Source organism: Myotis yumanensis, unplaced genomic scaffold, assembly GCF_028538775.1.
Source record: "Myotis yumanensis isolate MYYU_CA2020_CCGP unplaced genomic scaffold, mMyoYum1.0.hap1 SCAF_1, whole genome shotgun sequence".
Lineage (NCBI taxonomy): Eukaryota > Metazoa > Chordata > Mammalia > Chiroptera > Vespertilionidae > Myotis > Myotis yumanensis.
The window spans coordinates 40,971,510-40,994,249 of record NW_027223752.1 but is presented as its reverse complement, the minus strand read 5'-3'; the positions used below and the strand labels follow the sequence as shown (position 1 = coordinate 40,994,249).

General features: G+C 40.2%; 1 protein-coding gene across 3 annotated transcripts in view; it reads left to right on the top strand.

Moving 5' to 3' along the window:
• The first annotated feature begins 11,380 nt into the window (after positions 1–11,380).
• The window catches only part of LRRC9 (leucine rich repeat containing 9), an 87,744-nt gene continuing 76,384 nt past the window's right edge, over positions 11,381–22,740 (top strand). For all 3 annotated transcript variants that reach the window (XM_070403755.1, XM_070403753.1, XM_070403751.1), the window contains exons 1-6: positions 11,381–11,541; positions 17,837–17,917; positions 18,182–18,400; positions 19,557–19,697; positions 20,212–20,275; positions 20,844–20,914. In XM_070403755.1, coding sequence (XP_070259856.1) covers positions 17,870–17,917; positions 18,182–18,400; positions 19,557–19,697; positions 20,212–20,275; positions 20,844–20,914 — 543 coding nt within the window. In that variant the 5' untranslated portion in view covers positions 11,381–11,541; positions 17,837–17,869. The remainder of the gene's footprint in view (positions 11,542–17,836; positions 17,918–18,181; positions 18,401–19,556; positions 19,698–20,211; positions 20,276–20,843; positions 20,915–22,740) is intronic.

Genomic DNA, 22,740 nt, shown 5'->3' with positions numbered 1-22,740 from the left:
AGCTAATGATGTTGGGCATCTTTTCATGTGCTTATTGGCCGTGTGTGTGTGTGTGTGTGTGTGTGTGTGTGTATCATCTTTGGATAAAAGTCTATTGAAATCCTATGCCCATTTTAAAATTTGGGCTATTGTCTTTTTTTATTTAGTTGTAAACGTTCTTTCTATATTCTGGATACAAGCTCTTTATTAGACACACGATTTGCAAAATTTCCCCCATTCTGTGGATTGTCTTTTCACTTACTTAATGGTGTCCTTTGCTAGCACAGAAAGGTCTAATTCATCTATTTTATCTTTTGGTACTTGTGGTGTTGGTGTTGTATCTAAAAAATTATTGCCTAATCCAAGATCAAAAGATTTACAGCTGTGCTTTCTCTTAAGAGTTTTATGTCTTATATATAGGTCTTTGGTCAATTTTGAGTTAATTTGTATATATTCTATAGGTAATTTGTCTTTATTATTTTGTGAATTGCCTTTCATGTCCAGTTCTATACTTTTCCAGTCAAATCTTTTTTCTCAGACATTTTTAAATGCTCTTTGCATTGTATTTTTGTTATTTATGCTTCACGTTCTATTTTTCAGAGATGATGAGTAACCAAGGCTCTAAAAAATCTTCAAAGACTTCTTTAAAATCACATGGCTAATGCAACTGTTACTAAAGCCTAAGTCTGACTTTAAACCTCATGCTCTCCACCTTAAAAGTCCTGACACAGTGCAATCACATTCTCAGTTTGTGTTCAGTATGTCATTAACAAGAGCCCAGCTCAGCAGAGCTCAAGGTAAACTACAAAGGTAGTCAAGTTTAGTGCTCGTAGACTACACTCAAAGTATTCAGAATTTAAAGCAAAACCCCAGCTTCAAGACCAAGGACAGGAAAGATACTGATACCCTGTAAAGTCAGAACCCTGGACAGCTCAGTAGGCGCTTCAGCAAAAAATAGTGTTTTCTTCCATAGGACTGAAACCACTATTAGTGGCTGACTCATGCTTCTGGGGGTTAGTTCCAATTTAAAGGGCTCTGGCCTTATTCATATGACCCTAATGTCTCCTGGAGAAAAGTGTCATGTCATCTTCCAAGAATCTGTCATCTTTATGAAGTGGCAAGGCCTAATCTTCAGGTCTGACAAATATGAGGAAAATTCTAGGTCCTGGAGTCTTTGGGGGGGCGATGTGTGTATGTCTGTGTGTAGGAAGTGGGGATGTTGGGGGAGTGGGGGGTATTAGGCTGATCTAAAGAGAAATTGTTTTCTTTCTCTCCTTTTTTGGATTTCTTTATCCATAAATCTGCCTTTCCATCAAATTTGGGGACTAGGCAGGAACTCCACTGTAAGTGGGGATCTGAAACAGTACTTGGTAGAAGCTTAAGTCTACCTGAGAGTTCCAAGGAGAATTGAGGGAAATGCTTACATGAAAGGACTGAGAGCCAGGCCATATTTATAATTCCATGTACACCATAATATGAGTTTGGACATTGGTGTCACAGGACAGATAGAACCACACAAATTCTGTGGCTTGCATGCACTTATGAACTGTCCTGAGTCACTGGTCATCTATTCCATTGCAGCCCTATTTGGTTAAGGCCATGATCAATCAGGATAAGACTATCGTGACTGGGAAATAACCTAAGATAAAGTTGCAAACAAAAGTCCTTAGCATGAAGATAATCCAGGATACCTGCACAAAGTCAATAAAGAGAAAGAAACACTTTGGGTCTATTTCGTTTCCCTTGAAAAATAATCAATTAAAAAAATCAAACTTTGTCTCCTTGAAATGGGCATAACACCCTAGAACATCAGTCAAAGGATGCTTTCTGTTTTAACGGCAAGAGGCCAACTATCTTATGGATAGAAACAAGTGCTCTGCAGAATGTCTAGCTGATCCTCTGGAAAAATGTTACTCTTCAACAGAATCATGGCTTCCTGTGCAGCTTAATTGTGAAGATGTTAGGAAGATCCTGTCAAATATTGTTTCTACTCTAGCCTGTCACTAGTATTGGAAGTTCAACATTTTGACTTTATAAATCTGGCAGGTCAGTACTTTTGTAAATGGCAGCATCTCCAAATAAAGAACTCGGCATTCATAGAAGTATCATACCTCATAGTGAATTATCAGACAGCTTTACTAAGCTGAGCTTACATTCTGATAAGGGGAGAAGACTAGGGCCAGCACTCCATATTGGCCTGGGAGGACAGCCACTGGAATGTAATCATAGGCCCTTGACCTCAGAGGGAGATGCTTAACTTCCCCAAGGCTGAATACATTTCAGCAAACCATGAACAAGCTCAAGAATCTTGCAGATTGTATTATAACAGAAGTTATCCCTAAGATTGTGAAAATATTTCTTTTCTTTGAGCTTTTTCATCTTTTCGGAATTCTCTAGGGAAAAAAGAAGTTATATAAAAAGTCTCTAAGGTCATCAGCATCTTTTATTTAGTTAATTTTCGCACCTTTTAGATACTAATAAGTTTTGCTTGTAAATTATACATGTACGGTTATCTTAAGCATCAAGGATCAATTCATAAAAGGAGCACTACAGGCTGCCAGTAGACTGGAGGAAGACAAGGATTATGCATTTGACTGCATCAAGAAAAGCTCATGTATGCCTTTTAATGAGCAATGCCGCTCTAATGCCTAACTTCAAATTCTGCTACCTGAAAAACAAAACAAAAAAACAAACAGCAGTGCTGGGCAGACCAGCTGGGCCCCCTGCCAGGAGTGCTGCTGTGAGAGAGCGTTGTGAGGACTAATACGGGTTGACTAGGAGTTATTTTGATCCTGTAAAAATAAACTTCTTCCTTTTCACTGATTTACATGCACATTTTATGTAGCATATAGTAGATACTTAATATATAATGGCTAAATAAATGAATGCAGTGTGAGGATTTTCACTAGAAGAAGACACATTGAGGATCCTTTAAGCAAAGTCATCTCTTCTACACCAGCCCTGAGAGATCAAGCCAGAGTCTCCACCAGGCTCCTCCAGATCCTGTGATATCCTGGGTCCTGGCTTTGACCCATATTTTCTTTCTGGAGATAGAGTGGCTTAGACTCCAGCTTTCAATCCCTTCTTGTCCTGGTTTCTCCCTCAGATGTGGCTTCACCTCTGGTGACTTGGCCTCCTGTAGTGTCACTTCAGCCCCTTTTCACCTTGCAATTCTCCACCCACTTCCCAGATAAACCTGAGCCACTAGCTCTCCTCCCCTTGGCATCCTGCTCTCTACAGTTGTCACCCACGGGATAGATAGAGGCTTTTGTGCAGCTGTGGCACCTGCAGGCTCTGAAGTTAACCTCTTGCTCTTGTCAATCCCTGCCTACTATGCACATTTAACCCCCAATATGCATAGAGGGGTACCACTTGGGAATACCAAGGCCATGTGGAAGGTCATAACATCTGTAAATATTGTAAAGCACAGATGCCTTGAAGCCTGAAATATTTCAGCACAGAGGCCATGAAGTTTGGAGACCTCATAAACCACCTCTTCAGAGGGTTAGAGATTAAAATCGCCAATGATGATAAACACAGTCTCCTGCTCAGCTGCTATGGGGAATCCACAGCTTAACTGGGGTGAATTTTGAGAGATGCTTAAAGGTAGTGGTTGGGTATGGAAGCTTCAGTGTCAATAACAGAGCTATAACTTAGTCTTGGCCCGGATTGCTCATTTAATTTAGCTAACTCAGTTTGGAATGGAATGAAACCACTCTAGATAATGAGTTTAAGGGAGTTCTGAATAGTCAGTCTATTTGGGCCATCTAAGTGGAAAGAGCTGTGGTTCCCTCCAGATTATATGCCTAAAGATTGGAGCTGATTCAGCGCCCCTTAAGTACTAGCTCAGGTATTTGCATAATTATTCTCAAACTTGGTGGCTTCCTTGAGGACCATCTTAAACTGATATACTTAGGCTAACCTGACTCCAACTTTCTCTTGCACTTTGCATTTGGGCAGGGAGGCCACTATGCCATTTATAAGCCCCAAGTTGAGAGAGGGAGTGGGGGAAAAATCAGTTCTTGTGTAATGAGGCCCCTCCCAAAGGATTAATTGCATCACGGAGCAACCCCAGCACCTGCATCTATCCCCCTACAGTTTTCCAGCAAGTCTGACCAACCTAAGAAGTTTCAGGAACTATAAAATTGGGCTGATAACTAGGGACCACATCTATGTCTGCCTAATATTGCCCCCCATGTTACCATATTGAAACTGTTCCATAAAGTTCCATGCTCATTGCATTCTATGTGGCATCCCCAGGAGCCAAACACTGCAGCAGCCCTCATTGCCCCACTGGAATGAAAACCATTGGGGGTCAACGTTGAGAATTAGCTACTAATGAGAACTATTCAGTATCACTAAAGGACTGTAACCCTGAGTGTATTATAAAAGCCACTTTTTACTACAGGTTTCACAAGTTGTGGTCTGCCTCAGAGCTGAGATTTTGTTCTCCTAGCAGGGCCTGTTATTTTCCTGGATTCTCTCCAGAAACCAACAGCCAAGAAAAGCATTCCTGAGATAAGCTAGAGGTATCAAAATTTCCAGTCCACTTGCAGTACCACTGAAGCTACCCTCCTGGCTCTAGGAGCCCCAGTTGTGATGGGGTATGTTCACCCCTCCCAGAATACAATGATGCAAGTCCTCTGAGACTTTCTTCCAACCAGTCTGTTACAGTGCCCCAACTGAGGCAACCTATCTTTTGGAACATGTTGAATTGGAGTACAATCATATTCTGGTTGACTGTCACACAACTCCAGGTACCTGGTCTATTCACTCATAAAATCCTGAATTGTTGCTAGCAATATGGGCTCTCTGCTGAGCTGAATCAATCCAAATATGAGATGGTAAAGGTCAATTCTCTGGAATTATCTCCCCTCATTACATTCAATGATGTGCATGGTTGGGGCAGGCCACTAAACTCCAACAGTCTCTAGTATTCTGGGGGTTTGTGGAATACTGTGAGATAGATTGATAATATCTATATATTATTCCTTCCATATTTCTCCATCCTGACTGCCAAGCTTACCAAAATGCTTAAGGAAAATAAGCCAAGCGCCATAAAAGACCTAAAAGGCATTTAAGACCACAAAGATGATCCATCCTGCATCTATTCTAGTACACCCAGACTATTAGGGTCTTTCCTCCCCCAAGCGTATGTTCTGAACACACCACAGAGGAATATTTTCTCAAAGTCTGGGCTAGAGACCAGCTACATCAGACTCACTTGGCATTCTAGCTTAGCATGCTTGTTCCCGGGCCCTACCCCAGATCTAATGAGCTGGATCCACTGGAAATAGGCTCGGTCATATGTAATTTAAATAAGCACCTTAAGCTATACTTACATCTGCTAAAATTTGAAAATTATAACAGTAGCAGCATCCTTCCTAACTCAGCCCTGACTCGGCATTTTTACAAATCTATTCCATAAGTTTACCCTTCTCCATCCGTTGCCCCTTCCAACCACCCAGCCAAAGTTATATGCTATACGAGAGGAAGTTCTTGATCACCACTAAAGCAACGTAAAGCTTGAGGACATTATTTGGAAGAGGGCCATGTTTTCAATAATAACAAAAACCAGCTATTGCAACAAAGAATACCACCAAATTGTCCAAAGATGAAGCCAAAGGTCCATTCTTTGCTTTTAAGTCTCTCCTGATGCCAAGGTCAGAGTAGGCTAGGCCAAGTAGAGACAGCAATGAGCAGCTAGCCATAGGCAAGGTAGGGAGAAGTGTTTATACCTAAGAACCCAGAGAAACTGGTGGAGCTGGGAGCATTTAATACTAGAAGGTAGCTGGTTGGGTATTTGCAGCAAGGCGTAGTGCTAGAAGAGCTAAGACAGACGGGGTTAGGAGATACAGAAGACAGGGCAAAAAGAGGGCATTGACAGCACCCAGCCGAAGAATTTAAGGAACAGGCTAATCTAGTAAAGGCCGTATTAACAGACACATCAAGACAATGTACAAAGACACGTTCAAAGATAAATGAGTAAATCAAGATTTAGAAGCTACATTAGATTTGTGGTTGGAGTGGGGGTAGAACTGGAGAAAAAATTGGAGATAAAAATAAAACAAGGACCTTAAGTGGACAGATGATGATAATGTGTTGTGGCTGAGGAATACAATCACCTTTCTGAGCCTGCAGTATAAGTAAAAGACACACAGAAAAGGAGAGAAAGAGGAAAGAATTCTCCACACAAAGAACTGGTCAGCTCTTTAGCGAAGTAAGACTATCACCTCCGCTTAAATTTAGGCCATGGCCAGGTAGCTCAGTTGGTTAGAGCGTCATCCTGACATGCCAAGGTTTCGGGTTCCAGCCTCTGGTCAGGGCACATACAAGCATAAACCAATGAATGCATAAATGAGTGGAACACACAAAACGATGTTCTCTCTCTCAAAAAAAAAATTTTTTTTTTTAAATTCACTGTCCCTCAATTTTCTCCTTAGAGCTAAATGCAAATATAAATGGGCCGGTAAAATGAGGAGGTTTTATTGTCTGAGAGTTAGTGCCTCTTACAGTTCCATTCTGCTCGCCTTTTAAGAAAAGCTACTAATTATATATCAACAAATCATGGACAAAGATTATTTAACTTTCTTAGATAGACCCATCAGAAATAGCATTCTGTTGGTCTGATTAAAACTTGAGCCAGGCCCATGTGGCTCAGTGGTTGGGTGTTGACCCATGAACCAGGAGGACAACGGTTCAAGGTTCGATGTCCGGGTTTCAGGCTCCATCCCCAGCAGGGGGTGCGCAGGAGGGAGCTGATCAATGATTCTCTATCATCATTGATATTTCTATCCCTTCCTCTCCCTTCCTCTCTCTGAAATCAATAAAAATGTTAAAAAAATCTTTACCTCAGAACAATTCCTAACTTTAATTGAATGATATATATTCAGTGCCAGACAATAAGAGGCCCTCTGCTGATGACTTTAGAAGTGCCACATAATTCTCTCTTCCTCTGTCAAAGTAAACCCTAAGTTGTGCTGCATTCATTCTTTGTGTGATGTATCAAATTCAAATGTGTGACATAGAATTTTCACAGATAATCTAATAAAATCATTAACTGGAAAGTATTCATTTGCATAAGGATCTAATGTTAACAGTAATAAAAAAATTAAATTAGCATTTGAAGTCTCCAGACTTTTGGTTCTCTGGAATTAAATTTAAAGGCATTCCAAAGCCAAATTGTAATCTGAAAGTCTCCAGAGTTCTCTAGCAATAAGCATAGAGCTTCGGGGGAAATAAACTTAACTATCAATTTAAAAGGTTTTAATTAACAAATTATTATGCAACTCAAGATTTTCTTATTTAGGTTTGTAAAGTCACCTCTATTTTGTTTAAACAATCCTCTTTAAATCAGGCAGTGACCATTAATTTGTTACATTCAGTGGAAATAAACCTTCCCAATTGTTTTCAGATTCGAGCTACCTTTACCCATAAATAAGAGATTACATTTATATGTTTGTCCTTTGTCTAGGAGTACAAAGAAAGAGATGAGTGAAACAAAGTCTTATTTCACTTACAATGTTTATTTAGTTTGATTTTTAGTGGTTTCAACTTCCATTGTTTCTTGAATAGACACATAAAACTATATCATAAATTTTAAAGTGAGAAAAGGAGATTAACGAGACTGATCACTCTTTTTGTATTCCCCCTATGGCTTTTAACTGTAATCGACTTTTGCTCCAAATACTATCTGGAATATGTTAATGACATTCTTCCTTTAAGAATTACTCAGGACAAAGGCTTTAGTTTGGCAAATCACCAGTGTTACAGAAACTCTAACTTAATTGTTGGCTGGTCAAATCCTTGAGCTTAACCTAGAAATAACATTCTTAAAGTTGTTTATATAATACTAGAGGCCCAGTGCAGTGCGGTCCCTTGGACTGGCCTGTGGGGATCCAGCCAAAACTGGCTCTTTGACATCCCCTGAGGGGTGCCCGATTGCGAGAGGGTGCAGGCCAGGCCAAGAGACCCAACCGGTGCACGATCAGGGCTGGGGAGGGACCCAAGGAGGGCTCCAGGGTGTGTCCAGCCTGTCTCACCCAGTCCCAGCCCTACAACAAGCTAACCTACCAGTTGGAGCATCTTCCCCCTGGTGGTCAGTGCATGTCGTAGCGACCAAACAGTTGGAGGGACAATTAGCAATATATATATATATATATATATATATATATATATATATATATATATTAGAGGCCCGGTGCACAAAAATTTGTGCACTCAGGAGGGAGGTCCCTCAGCCCGGTCTGTGCCCTCTCTCAGTCTGGGACCCCTCGGGGATGACCACCTGCTGGCTTAGGCCTGCTCCCCAGGGGATTGGGCCTAAGCTGGCAATCAGACATCCCTCTGGCAGTCCGGGAGCCCTTGGGGGATGTCCACTTGCCAGCGGGGAGCAGGCCTAAGCTGCAGTCTGACATCCTTAGTGCTGCTGAGGAGGCAGGAGAGGCTCCCACCACCACCGCTGTACTGGCAGCCGGCAGCCTGGCTTGTGGCTGAGCAGAGCTCCCCCTGTGGGAGTGCACTGACCACCAGAGGGCAGCTCCTGCATTGAGCGTCTGCCCCCTGGTAGTCAGTGTGTGTCATAGTGACCAGTTATTCCCAGTCGTTTTGCTGTTAGGGTCAGTTTGCATATTATCCTTTTATTATATAGGATAGAGGCCTGGTGCATGGGTGGGGGCCAGCTGGTTTGCCCTGAAGGGTGTCCTGGATCAGGGTGGGGGTCCCACTGGGGTGCCTGGCCAGCCTGGGTGAGGGGCTGATGGATGTTTGCAGCTGGTCACACCCCCTTCAGGGTGGAGGTTCCCACTGGGGTGCCTGGCAAGCCTGGGTGAGGGGCTGATGGCTGTTTGCAGGCTGGTCAAGCCCCCCCCCCATAGTGGGGACCCTCACCCCATGGAGGTTTGGCCAGCCTGGGTGAAGGGCTGATGGCTGTTTTCAGGCTGGCCCAGCCCCCTGGCGATGGAAGCTCCCAGCCTCTCCTTTTTTTCTTTTTTATTCTGGGATTTATTTACCTTCTATAATTGAAACTTTGTAGCCTTGAGAGGAGCTCAGAGCAGGCCTCGGCAGGAAGGGAAGCTTGGCTTCCTCCATCACCAAGGGCAACCCACGCCTCCTGCTCGTTCCAGCTCCATGGCCACTGCCAGCTGAAAGCAGGTATCTGGGGTTTATTTACCTTCTATAATTGAAACTTTGTTGCTTTGAGTGGAGCTCAGAGCAGGCCTCGGCAGGCCTTGGCTTCCTCCATCATTGGGGCAACCAAGCCTCCTGCTTGCTCCAGCTCCGTGGCTGCTGGCCGCCATCTTGGTTGGGTTAATTTGCATATAGTCGCTCTGATTGGCTGGTGGGCGTGGCTTAAAGCGTAGCAAAGGTACGGGCAATTTGCATGTTTGTCTTTTATTAGTGTAGATATATATATATTGCTGTGTGTTAGCTCTCTCCCAGTCTTGTACTGGGTAGGAAAGTCACAACAGATTTCTAATACTATACTATGGCAATTACTATACTTTTATCCAAAAGACCTGCATCCCCTCCCAAAAGAAAAGCTTAATGCACATAATTCAACTACTTGATTTCTGAGCCAACTTTTTAATCTAAAAGGTTAGTGCTCTAAACTGTTATTATCTAGTCTTGATATGCTAAGGTAAAAATTTGTGCAGATAGGTCATCTTGTTCAACTAGATTTTCAGAGAAGATAATATTAAAAGTACAGTTATGTATCAAATTTCTTTGGTATTTGTTTTAAGCCCATAAAGAAACAACAAGTATTTTAATTAATTTGTTTTTAATTAATTAATAACATGAAAACTAAAAGTTCTGTGAAATAAAAAATATAGAGGAGCCAGTGTTGTTCAGTGGTTAGAGTGTCAACCTTTGCACTGAGGGTGAAGGGTTCAATTCCCTGTCAAGGGCATGTACCTTGAGTTGCAGGTTCAACCCCCACCTCGGGGCATATGTGGGAGGCAACTGGTGTGTCTTTCTCACATCACTGTTGCTCTCTCTCTCCTCACTGTCTCCCTTCCACTCTCTAAAAATCAATGTAAACAATATTTTTGGTGAGGATTAACAAACAAACAAAAATGTAGAGGAAAAACTTACCTTTTTCTATGTTTATATATGTTCACAACAGTCAATATTAATTGAACCATGACAAATATATTGACTCATTGGTAGTTGTTAGATTGATGGAAATATTTTTAAAATCTTCACTCCTATATTTTTCTTGAGAATACAGTTTAAAACTATAGTCTATTGAATGAGGTGGCCACCTGGTGATGGAAACGAGCACTACAGGCACTGTTTTGTACGAACTTAATGTCATATTCTACACAAACCTACTAAACCACAAAAAATATGGTAGCGCTGTCCAACAGAAACATAAGTCATACATGTAATTTAAAATTTTCTAATCACCGCTTTTAAAAAGCAAAGAGAAACAGGAATTTTCATAATACATTTTTATTTAACCCAATATATAAAAATATTATTGCTGCATGTAAACAATACAAAAAAATAGTTTATTTTTTTATAATAGGTCTTCAAAATAGAATGTGCATTTGACAGCACATCTCAATTCGGACCAGCCACATTTCAGGTATTCAAAAGTCACACGTGGCGATGGCTAGTGGCTACCACGCTGGACAGAGCAGATCTGGAGAAGGAAAGGAGAGCTGCCATTTGCTTTTAACGAAGTTCATTCATTCCTCAGCCCCTCTCCTCTGCCCACTCTTTTAAAAGTTCCTCCTTTTCCCTCTTTCAATTTTACTTTATTTTGTAAATATTTTTTGCCTCCTGAACATTTTAGAATACTTAAACGACCCTCGAAAGGTTGTCCGAAAACAAGAATTCAGGAAGACACTTGGAGGGCCCATTTCTCAGGGTACGAAGCGGGGCTGGGAGGCGCCTGCCCGCGCTGCCCTTCCATTAGGCTGCAGGGCGCTCGGCGGCTTTGTGCAGCGCTCAGCTGCTTTCAGGGAAGGCAGCGGTCGCGGGCTGCAAAAGGGGGCCACGCCGCTGGGGATCAGGGACTGTCACGTCGGGCATCCTTGTGACATCACAGCGCCGTGTTTTAGGGATTCCAACCCACCGAGCCTGCGGGTTTCCAGGCCCTGAGGTTCAAGGATTTTCAATGAGAACGAGCAGGGACTCGAGGAGGCAACGACTAGGTCTTCGCAGCGATGCTCACAACCCACGGCTTCCAGTCCCGCCCTCTGACCCAGCGACAGCAAGTGAGCAGACCCGCGGGCCGCAAGCACCCCGCCAGTTTCCAAGCAGCACCAGCCCGGTCTTCCGGGTGGATCCCGACTTCTGCTGATTGGTTGGAGGGTGCCGCCACGTGATCCAGAAACGGTCCGCCACTGCTTTCCCCACCCTCCCACGCCCTCCCCACCCAGAAGTCGCCCCGAGGCTGAGCGCGTTTCCTGGGCAACCGCTAGGGTTGAGTGACCACAGCAGGCCAGGGCCTAGAGAGGGTGCCGTGCCTGCTGCTGCAAGGCAAGGATTGAGAGGTTGGAGCGGACTCGTCTGTCTCGATTGCCTCGGAATCCATCTTCTCTCTGGGATTTGGTGAGTGTCTGTCACCTGGTGGCCTTTGGGCGCACGTTACCCGTAGTCTGACCCTTGGAGTTTCGGCTCCCCTCTTGTCTGTCTCCAGCCACATTCGGAGTAAGACAGGGGAGAAGCGACATTGAAGTCAAAGGATCTGGGAATGGTGCGATAGAGATAATAATGAGACAGTGACGTGGCATCATCTGAGGCCATCAGTGACCAGAGCAAAGTCTACTGGAAAGATGAGAAGGAAAGGGCGGGTGGCCCAGAGCCACCTGTACAGCCCTTACTGCGCCGGTGGAGGTGCTGGGCAGGGAGAAACCAACTTGATACGGCTCCCCTCCAGCCACAAGGGCGTTTGGCCCATCAGTGATAATGGATGGATTCTGACCACTTTATACCCAAGGGAGGAAACAATTTGATCACACAGGGCTTCTAGTTTGTAGAAAAGGAATTTGATCCTCTCAGAATGACACTCTACCCGACTCTCATGGCAGACAGATACATGGTCCTTTACACTCTAGTATTATACTCTGATTGGTCATGTACAGCAAGTATTTAATTTATACCATAAAGGACCCAGTGGTATGACAATTAATTCAAACCATTCAACAAACTTTTAGCAAACACCATGTGTGTGCCCGGCACTGTGATAAGTTCATAGTCTCTGCCTTCAATGAATATGTAACCTTGTAGGGAGGAAGAACCTGCAAGCATCACAATACAGTGAGGCAGGTTCCATATATGGGGCATATATGCATGCAGGCCTTAAATGGAGTCACAAGGAAGAGAGTGATTACAATACCGCCAGACCGAAAGCCTTCACATAGAAAATTCTCAATTTAAACCTTTAAGGATGTATGGAGTATGCCATGAAGTCAAGGGAAAAGGCATTTTAGGTTAGGAAAACAGCACATGCCAAAGTATAAAAATATCCCAGCCTGTTCAGAGAAATACAGTTATGGCCAAAGCCTGGGGTGGTCTAGGGAGTTTGTGACTGATGAGCTTGAGAGGTAGGCAGGAGTCGGAGCACAGAGATGATGAATACCTTCCAAGGGGACTAGTGTGAACAAATTTACCTTTCAGGAAGCTGGCTGTCACATAGAGGATGGGTTGGAGGGAAGTGGGACGATAGGGAGGGCATCCTGTTAAGGTGAAATGACGAGGGCCTGAACCAAGGAAGAGGCCATTGGAATGGAGAGGAGGGAAAAATTTGATAGACAATTTAAGAGGTATATGCAGAAGGATTTTCATGTGTGAGTGAATGTGGGGAAAAAGGAAAAGGGTAGTTGAGGGTAAGTCCCAGGTTTCTGACTTGGATGAATAGAAGGATGGTGTTATTTACTAAGAAAAGGCACACATTGGGAGAAGCAGGCTGGCTGGAAAATATAGTGAGCTCAGTTTTGAGCATACTGAATTCGAGATGTGTGTGACACATTCAGTTGGCCTTTTCCACGTGGGTAGTTGGATTTGTTGCACAGGGAAGAGGGAGATACAGATTAGTAATTTTTCACCAAGAAGGAAACAATTGCGCAGAAAAGTAGGTTTGAAGTAACAAGTAGAGAGAAGCCGAGGAGAAAAAGTCACACCAAAGAGGACAACTTAAAGAAGAGAGTCATCAGAATTGTCAAATGCCATGTCAAAGTCAAGTTGAAAGCTGAAACCTGCCCAATGTCTTTGGCAATTAGATTATTGTTGTTGTTGGTAAAAGAAACTATAAGGCCTAAGGTGTCCCCAATCAGATTGCATTGAGCTAAGAACTAACAGAGATAATGGAGTATTGCTAATAACTAGAAGTTTTTCTGTGAAGGTATCTAAAACCAGCTATTCTTAGAATACAGGCAGGAGGATTTTTTAAAAGTTAGTAACCACCTAACATTCATATATTGAAGAGAAAAGAGACGCTAGAAAAGAAAAGATGAGAACACATGAGAAAGAGGAAATGCTGACAGAGCAATATTCTGAAAGAGACTTAAGAGGATGGGATCAGTACACAAGAAGAGAGATTAATTTTGGACAAAAAAAAGAGAATACTTTTACTAAGACAGGAGTTAGGAAGAGAAAGAAATACATGTTTAGGAGGAGATGGAATTTAGAATGCATGTTATGATGGCATCACTATTCTCTGGGATAAGATTATCTCCTGGAAAAGAGAATTTGAGAAGAGTGGTAGAAGTTTAGAATAGTCCCTAAGTCATGAGTCCCAGATCTGTAGCTCTAGTCCTTCTCTCCTTAGGAAAGGAATCTGAAGAGGAAAATATAAAATATCTGTTGTTAAAGATCCAGCTGAAGTTAGAGGCGTGCATCTGTAGTAATTTAAACTCCGTGCTGGTTATGTGAAATATTCCGGCAGCATTCCAGAGCAGAAGAGAGAGGTGATGGAATAAGTCAGAGATTTGAGATTTGAAGGGTGAAAGCTGTAGAAGCTCCTAGTGGTTCCAGATTCCCTGGAGGGACTAGAGAAGACCTGTGGGCCCTTAGATGAGCAGGTCCTGAAGAGAGCTTTCCCAAAGTGCAGGAGAGTGAGTACAAGCTGGCCAACAGGACACATGTCTTGATGGAATCAGAAGCTTTAGCTGGAAGCCTTGAGCCTCCTTGTGACTAGAAAAAGTACACAAAGCTTATAAGTACCAGAAAGCTCCAGGGTTCTCATAACTCATGTTTAATTATGAAAATTATAGAATTTGGCATTTTAAAAGTATTTTTTTGCCAATTAACTATGATTTACAATATTTTTTCCTAAATGAGAGCATTGATGAAGGGAAAACAAGGTGAATGCCAAGTTAAGTTAGTATCCCAAATATGTATATTTTTCTCTATCAAGAAAACATAGTCTTCTTAAACGGAGAGCTATACCTTGTTCTCAAGAAAGACTAAATATTGTAAAGATGGAAGTTCTTCCTAAATTTAATTTTTACAATGGAGTCTCAAAACCCCACATGACTTTTTAAAAACTAAATACAAAATAATTATAAATTTATTTGGAAAAGTAAATATTAAAGAATAGCCAGGATTTTTTCAAAACAGAATATGATATGGGAATTCACAATATAAACCATAGTGCTTAAAACAGGATAATACAATAGAAATAGAGCTGAAAGAGAGCGCAGATTGGAAAGTCCAACTTTAGACTCAAGTACATGTGATAATTTAGTGAATAACAAAGGGAACAGTTAATGTCTTCTGAAAAAGCTCTCTTGGACACAGACTAGATAACTTGTATCACCATTTGGTGACTGTGGGGTCCTGAGGGCGGGCTTTGTCCCTTGTGTGGTGGTGGAAAGGCAGGCTTTCCTTTGGTGTTCACAGACATTAAACCAAAATGTAGGGGCTTCTCTTCTGATGAGAAGAGGTGCTACAAGGCCTCCCTTACTTGGTGTGCCATCTGAATAAGCCTATGGAGGGAAGACTATAGCCTGCATCTACTAGTATGTCTTGGACTCTGATGGAATATCTAAATTCTTTCAGGTTGTTCCTTGCTAAGCGCTCCCGTGCCTGGCCACTCCTGCAGCCTATGCTGTAATAACTTGGAATTGTCCAAGAAGTGTGTGATTCCATTATTGAAAGGATGCCAAGAATGGGGTATGAGACAATTGCCAATGGGAAGCAGGAAAAGAAAGATCAGTATAATTAACACCATTCTTCCATCACTCTTCTCAAGTTCTCTATGATTCAATATAGATCCATCATCTATTTATCATCCCAACTACTACCATCCTACTCCAACCACCATCCTCTTTGAACTATCCCTTAACAGGTCTCCTTGCTTCTGCCCTTGACCCCTACAAGTCTGTTTTTAGCAGAGTAGCTAGAGTGATCTTTTTCAAAACTTAAGACAGCTCATGTTACTCTTTCACTCAAAATCCTCATATAGTTTTCCATCTCATAATAAAATCCAAAATCCTCACAAGATAGCACATGACCTGGCCCCGCAATACCTTTCTGACCTGGCCTCCTACCATCTCCATTTCCCTGGCTGTGCTCCAGCCACATCATTTTCCTTGCTATTTGGCAAACATGCCAAGTACACTCTCACTCCTTTTTTTTTTTTTTTGCATTTGCTCTTCCTTCTGCATGGATGCATTTCCCAAGGGTTTTCTCATAGCTCACACTCTCTGATTTCCTTGAGCTCTTTGCCCAGATACTAACTCACCAGAGAAGTCTTCTCTTCCCTCCCACCCCATCATTCTCTGACTAGGTAGGTATTAGGCCCTCAGTACATCAGTTAATGGGTGAGTGAATGAATGAGCAGAAAATCTAGTGTATTAGGATTTTTTTCTTTGGGATGTTAGCTGGGTTCCCTCTCCTCCTTGACTCAACATGGTGGAACTATGTCTCCAGTTTACAATGCCAGAGTACAAATACGGATTGTGTGCAGTACTGTGATATAGATACCAAAATACTTTGATTTGGTCCCTTTGGGTGGCCACAGCCATCCTTTTCCCAATCACTGCTGCTCTGAGTTTGGTGAGTTTTTTTAGGTTAGCTTTGTGAAGCTTTCTCTAGTACCTCAAATTTGGGGCTGGTTTGTGCTGATGAGCTTTTCTCCCAATTTGATGCCATTTGCTTCATTTTCATTGAAAAGTCCTTTTCCAACATTTTTGGCAATCAATGCACTTTCCTAGCACTACTACACATTTCTTTCTTATTTTCATATTTCCTTAATTACTCCAGTGGGATTTGGGGGCGAGAAGTTAGATAATTAAATGGATGCTAGCAACCTTTTTTTTTTTTTGCCTTAGATTTTTAATTTATGTATATGCCTGTAGCTTCTACCATTGTCCTCTTTGTTTACTCCATTCCAGCCACTCTGGTCTCCTCACTGTTTCTTGACTGTACCTCGCACACACTCACTTTAGGTCCTTGGGTCTTCCCTCATGTATCTTCATGGCTCACTTCCTACATTACTTTGTGTAAATGAATAAAAATGAGCATATAAATGCTTTTTAAATAAACATTTAAGTAAAATTTCATTGATGTATAACATCTATCTTAGGAATCTAATTTTATTTTTCTCAAAGTGAACATATATCCCTTTAACCAGCACCCAGATCAAGAAATATATCTTCATTTGCACTACAGAGCCCTTTTATGCTGCCTCCTAGTCAGTCACCCCTGAAAGGCAAATATCATCCTGACTTCTGATACCAGAGATTAGTTGTTTTCAAATATTATTGAATGGAATCATGCAGTATATATTCATTGTGTAGCTTCCTTTGCTCAGCGTTGTGTTTGTGAGAGTCATCTACATTGGAAGAATCAATAGTTTCTTCCTCATTCCACTTGTAGGTATACACCCAGTAGAACTGTGTACCTGTATGACAGAAATGTTCAGAGAAGCACTATTTAGCTCCAACTGGAAACAGTTCAAATGTCTACCAACAGTAGGATGAATAAATAAATGGTCATATATTCATGTTACACATTACTAAACATGCTATTTAAAAAGTGGATTTTTTATTTTCTATTTTTTAGATCTAACCCCATCCAATCTGGCATGCCTATTATAACTACATCAGCTTTCACCTGCATCAAAGATAACTCATGTTAATAACCTAGTATGTATCTTTCCATATGTTCTCCTTACATAATCATACATACACATGCCTACACATAAATATACACACATACACATGTATGTGTTGGGGAGTTATTCTAAAAAGATGGGATCACAATATACACCATTTCTGCATCTTGTTTTATCATGTCATAATATTAAAACCAAACTATTTTTTAAATAGTTTATATCTGGAATAACATAATGAAAATATTAAAAATAATGAAAAACTGGGTTAAATTGTATTAAATCTATTTAGTTATTAATTAATTCATACCATCTAAAATGAAAAAGTTGGCTAATTCATCTTAATCAACATTTATTAACATGCCAGATATGTCACTATGCCTGTGGATTCTTTTCTTTGCTCTGTAAGTACACTTAGGAAACTAAAAGATGTGAACTGGAGGCAGGGTAAGGGTGTAGATTTTCTTCAAGTATTTTCTTCAAGTGGTAAATTAGGCTCATACTATAGAAGAAAATTATACTTGTTTTATATGAATCCAGAAGGTAAAATGGCAACAAATAGCAAGAAGTTATGAAGAGACAGTTAAATTCAAAATAAAAAATAACTTTCTAACAGAAACTTTATAGATGCAATGGACTGTGTTGGGGCCCAGGCAGCTGCTTGGTAATGTACTGTGTGAAGATTTCAAGCCACAGGTAGGCAGTTGCACCTAAGTAGGTTTAAGAGCCCTTTCAATGTGGAATGACATCACTCTAGTGTTTATTTTAATTTTTTATTTTCCTTAATAGATAATATATTGTCACCATTATTTTTAATGGAAGATGATTGAATGTGAAAATCTAAACCAAGAAGAAATAATTAAAGAACTGGTGAGTGAGGGTCAAATTTATTTCCAACCATATCTGCAAGAACATCAAATAGAATATTTTACACTACTTTCTGGAGTTTACCTAGAGATTTCTTCTACAGCGTGACCTTTGAAATCAGAGAGAAATTATACATATGATACAACATTCCTTCTTGTGAGAATAAAACATGGCATCAGTGCAATGGACAGTTTATAATTTTTAATGACAAAAACACATTTTTATTATTTTAAATAGGTAATAACCCAATTTCTTTTTTGAAAACAGTGTTTATGCAATGGTTTATCTTATGAGATGGTTGTACAAGAAGGATCAGATACTTCAAAGCTGGAGATGTTTTTCTCAGGGTATCCCTGTATAGTCGGATTATCATTATTTCCTAATTTAACAAGTCTCACAATCGTTGCTCAAGATATAAAAGAAATTTCAGGATTAGAGACTTGTTTACAACTCAAAGAACTTTGGATTGCTGAATGCTATCTAGAGGTAAGTCTAAACATATCACTTTACATGAAATATTTTATGCTGAATTCTGCAGCTTTGGAAAAATAATTCATTGAAATATGTGCTTGAGACATGGATCAAAACAGATGAGTGAGGGGGAAAAAGAGACCATACATGATGAATTGCAATAATACCCTTTATCCAGTAAAAGAATACAAAACAGATAAATGGGCAAAAGATAGAAATAGATTTATACATGGGAAAAACTAGAAATAAAGAATTAAAACATAGACATATCTACTTTTTAGTAACCAAATCAGACCAAATAATACCCAGTATTGCTTAGGAATTAAATCAGTTCACTTAGATACTATTGGTAGTGTGAAAATTATAACATTTATATTGAAAAGCAATATTACGAAATGTGTGAAGAGCCAAACAAAGGTACATATTATTTGACTCAGAAATCCCTATTCTAAGATTTTGTCCAAGAGAAGTAATTCAGCAGCAGAAAACAACTGTATTCATGAAGTTATTTATTGCAGTATTATTTATAATAGCTAAAATTTTGAAATATAAATATGCCACATATAGGGTTACTTTAAAGAAAATGATTATAAACTTCCTGAAATATTTTGTAATTATTAAATATTTTCATATTTGAAAATTATTAAATATTTGACAATTATGGAAACATTTTAGATAGTCTTAAGTTTAACAAAACACTAATCTGTAGAGATATTATGATTATAACCATATAAAATTAGGTGCAGAGTTGATTTAAATAAAAAGAGAATATAAAATTGAAAATAGTTGTACATGGATGCAGAAGTTATATGTTTTTCCTTGAAAAAACTTAGTTAGCCCTGGCCGGTATGGCTCAGTTGGTTGGAGCATTGTCCCGTACACCAAAATGTCATGGGTTCAATTCCCAGTCAGGGCACATACCTAGGTTGTGGGTTCAATCGGGGTGTGTTGGAGAGGCAACCAATTTATGTTTTTCTCTCCCTGCCTCTAAAAATATCAATGAACAAGTCCTTGGGTGAGGATTTTAAAAATTTAGTTAATTTTGCTGGATATTTATTTTGCAATAAAATTTGACTTTTAAAGAAAATGTACTTGATATCTACTTTATTATGAGGATTATGGCAAAATATAAGCTAACACTACTCAGTCTGCTCTTTTTTTTTTTAAACAGAAAATTGAAGGTCTTCGAGAATGTAAAAATTTAGAAAAACTGTATTTATATTATAATAAAATTTCTAAAATAGAAAGTTTAGAGAAATTATTGAAACTGGAGGTTCTTTGGCTGAACCACAATACAATTAAGAATATTGAGGTAAGATAATTTCACTGTATATGTAAAGTTAATTACTACTATAGAGTTTAAACCAGAATGTCCAAGATCTTATTATGCTTAAGAGCCAAAATACTTGATTAGTTTAATTATTGTTGTTAAGAAGCACTAACAAAGAGAACTTCATCTACATTATTTTCTTTACTCCTCCCACAAAGCCTGAGAGGTAAAGTGTTATTTCCTCTTTGGAGGTTTTTAAAAAAAAAAGATTTAAAGAAGTTTTATATATTACTTGCCTAAGATTATAAGCACACTTTGTATGATGTGCTCTTTTTCCCTATTCCCCTTTCTCTTCCTCATTTCCTCTCCATTTCCCTGTTCCCTCCTCCAATAACTCTCTCCAGGTGCCAGAGAAACAAAGATGGCTTCATTGAGGCTCCCACTTACTTCTGTGCTCAATGCTCAGAACACCCGGAGAACTACCAGATTGATCAGATGGTTTATAAGTATAGATTTTAATGATTTCTCCTAAATTATATACTGTCTAAATTTTTAGGGCTTGCAAACTTTGAAGAACTTAAATGATCTCAACCTTGCTGGAAATCTAATAAGCAGTATTGGTATGTACTGTTTCATTTGGAATGTAAGGTAATCTATATATATAAAAGCCTAATCGGTAGCTATGATGAGCACTGACCACCAGGGGGCAGATGCTCAACGCAGGAGCTGCCGAGCCGCGATGACTTGGCAGCTGCGGTTCTCGGGTGATGCACCCAGAACCAGAGAGGAGGGAGCCCAATTCCAGGGTGCGTCACCCAAGAACCACCCTCTCGCAATCCAGGACCCCTCGGGGGATGTCAGAGAGCCGGTTTCGGCCCGATCCCTGCAGGCCAAGCCGAGGGATCCCACTGGTGCATGAATCCATGCACCAGGCCTCTAGTGCTACAATAATATTTTATCAGTATAAAAAGTACATTTCTTTCTTTTAGAACTTTTTGCATGATATCTTTGCAAAGCATTTCTGAATCTATGATTCTAAATCAGAGGTTAATAATTATAGTGTTGTTGTTTATCTTATTGACCTGCAAGAACTGATGCCCATATACAATTCAGAAATATGACAGGATATGAATAGGAGGTAAAACAAGAAATTTAATTTTTCTTTCATCTTGTTTTTTTAAATTAAAGGTCGATGTCTTGATCCCAATGAACAACTGGAAAAATTAAACCTTTCTGGTAATCAAATATGTTCTTTCAAGGTATGTTTCAGTGGAATGAATTTTTATTTACCAACCTGGATCATGAACCATCTTATTGCAGAAAATGTACTAAATAGCCAGCCCCCTTTTAAGAAATCACTTGATCATGTTGGACTATCCAGTGCTCATGAGAATTTTAGTTAGTTGACTAAATTGACCATAATGATCTGACACTATTAAAACCAAACAAATAACTACTTGGCTTTTAAGGTACTAATTTCTCTTAGTTTCCCCCTGGTCTTTCTAGCTATACCTCTTCTGGTTACTCATCCTTTCATAACATCTAAAAAAATGAACTGCCCCAGGTCAGTCCCAGGGTCTTTCCTTATTTCTGTCTGCATTCACTCTGTAAATAATCTCATCATGTCTAAGACTTTAAATACCTTTTATCCACTAATGCCTCCTAGTTTGGCATCTCTACTTTCCCTAACAACTCCCCAAACTATAGATATCACCTGTACTGAGTCAAACTGATTTCCCCTCCACCGAACCTTCTTCTTCTGCAGCTTTCTCTGCCTCTCTCAAGAGATCTTCATCCTTCTAGTAACATAAGCCAAATACTAGTACTTACCGTCCTTTTGACCCCCCTATTCCTTCAACTCCATTCAATCCATCAGCAAATTCTGTTGGCTCCACCTTCAGAATATGTCCAGAGTCTGACCATTTTTTTTTACCACCTGCATCACTACTGACCTAGTTTAAGACACCATCATCCCTAACATTCATTATTGGGAAGGAAAAAAAAAGCCTCCAACAGGTCTCCCTGTGTTAACCCTTTTGCTATGATGTCTGTTCTCCACACAGCAGTCCATTCCTTTAAAAACATGTCAGATCAAATCACTCTTCTGCTCAAAACCCTCCCCTGACTTCTCTCATCTCTTTCAGAGTAAAAGCCATTAATCAGTGGTTACACTGGCCCACAAGACCCTAGGTAACCTAGTCCTCCAACTGTCTCTCTGACCACTCTCCCCTTTGCTTACTCCTCTCCAGCCATTCTGATCTCCTCACTGTTCCTTGCACATACTCACCTTAGGGCCTTAGCACTTACTGGGATAGCCTTCTCCATATATTTTCATTGCTCATTTCCTCATTTCTTCCAGGACTTTGGTCAAACATTATATTCTTCATGATGACTTTCCTGCACAATTTAGATAAAATAGCAACAGCCACTACTCTATTGCCCTCCCCACCCTGAAGCACTACAATATCTCTTTCCCTGTTTTATTTTTTGTCTTGGCACTGATCCACATCCCTTACTAGAATACAAGCTTCGTGAATACAGAAACTTCACCTGTTTTGTTCACTGCTATCTTCACAAGCCTAAAACAGTACTTGACATGTAATATATCTTAACAAACATTTGTCAAGCACTCAAATGAAAGAGAAAAAATAACATAAAAAGATTTCATGCTTATGGCACATAATGTGGGTGGAAACATGACATTCATAATTTTGATAATGTCAGATTGAAGGTGCATATTCCAACACTTCCCCTATACAATACTGAAGAAAGATGAGCAAATTTACTATAGAAATCGTTTTTGAATTGATCAGTATTGAAATGGACATTTTTTTACTCAGAGAAGAATATAAGACACCAAAAAGCTATGGACTGAGACAGAATGTTATAAGCACCTTAAAAAGAAATTTAAGCACAATTTTATTTTCTTGGTCAAAATCAAGAGGGAATATTTGATGTGGTCACACCCTGAAGGGTTGACAGGATTTTGACAGGCGTTGTGGGCAGATCTTCCAGGCAGTGGCAGGTAGGCATTCTAAGATGGGAGAACAATATGTACAAAGGCATGGAGGTCAGCATCAAAGGG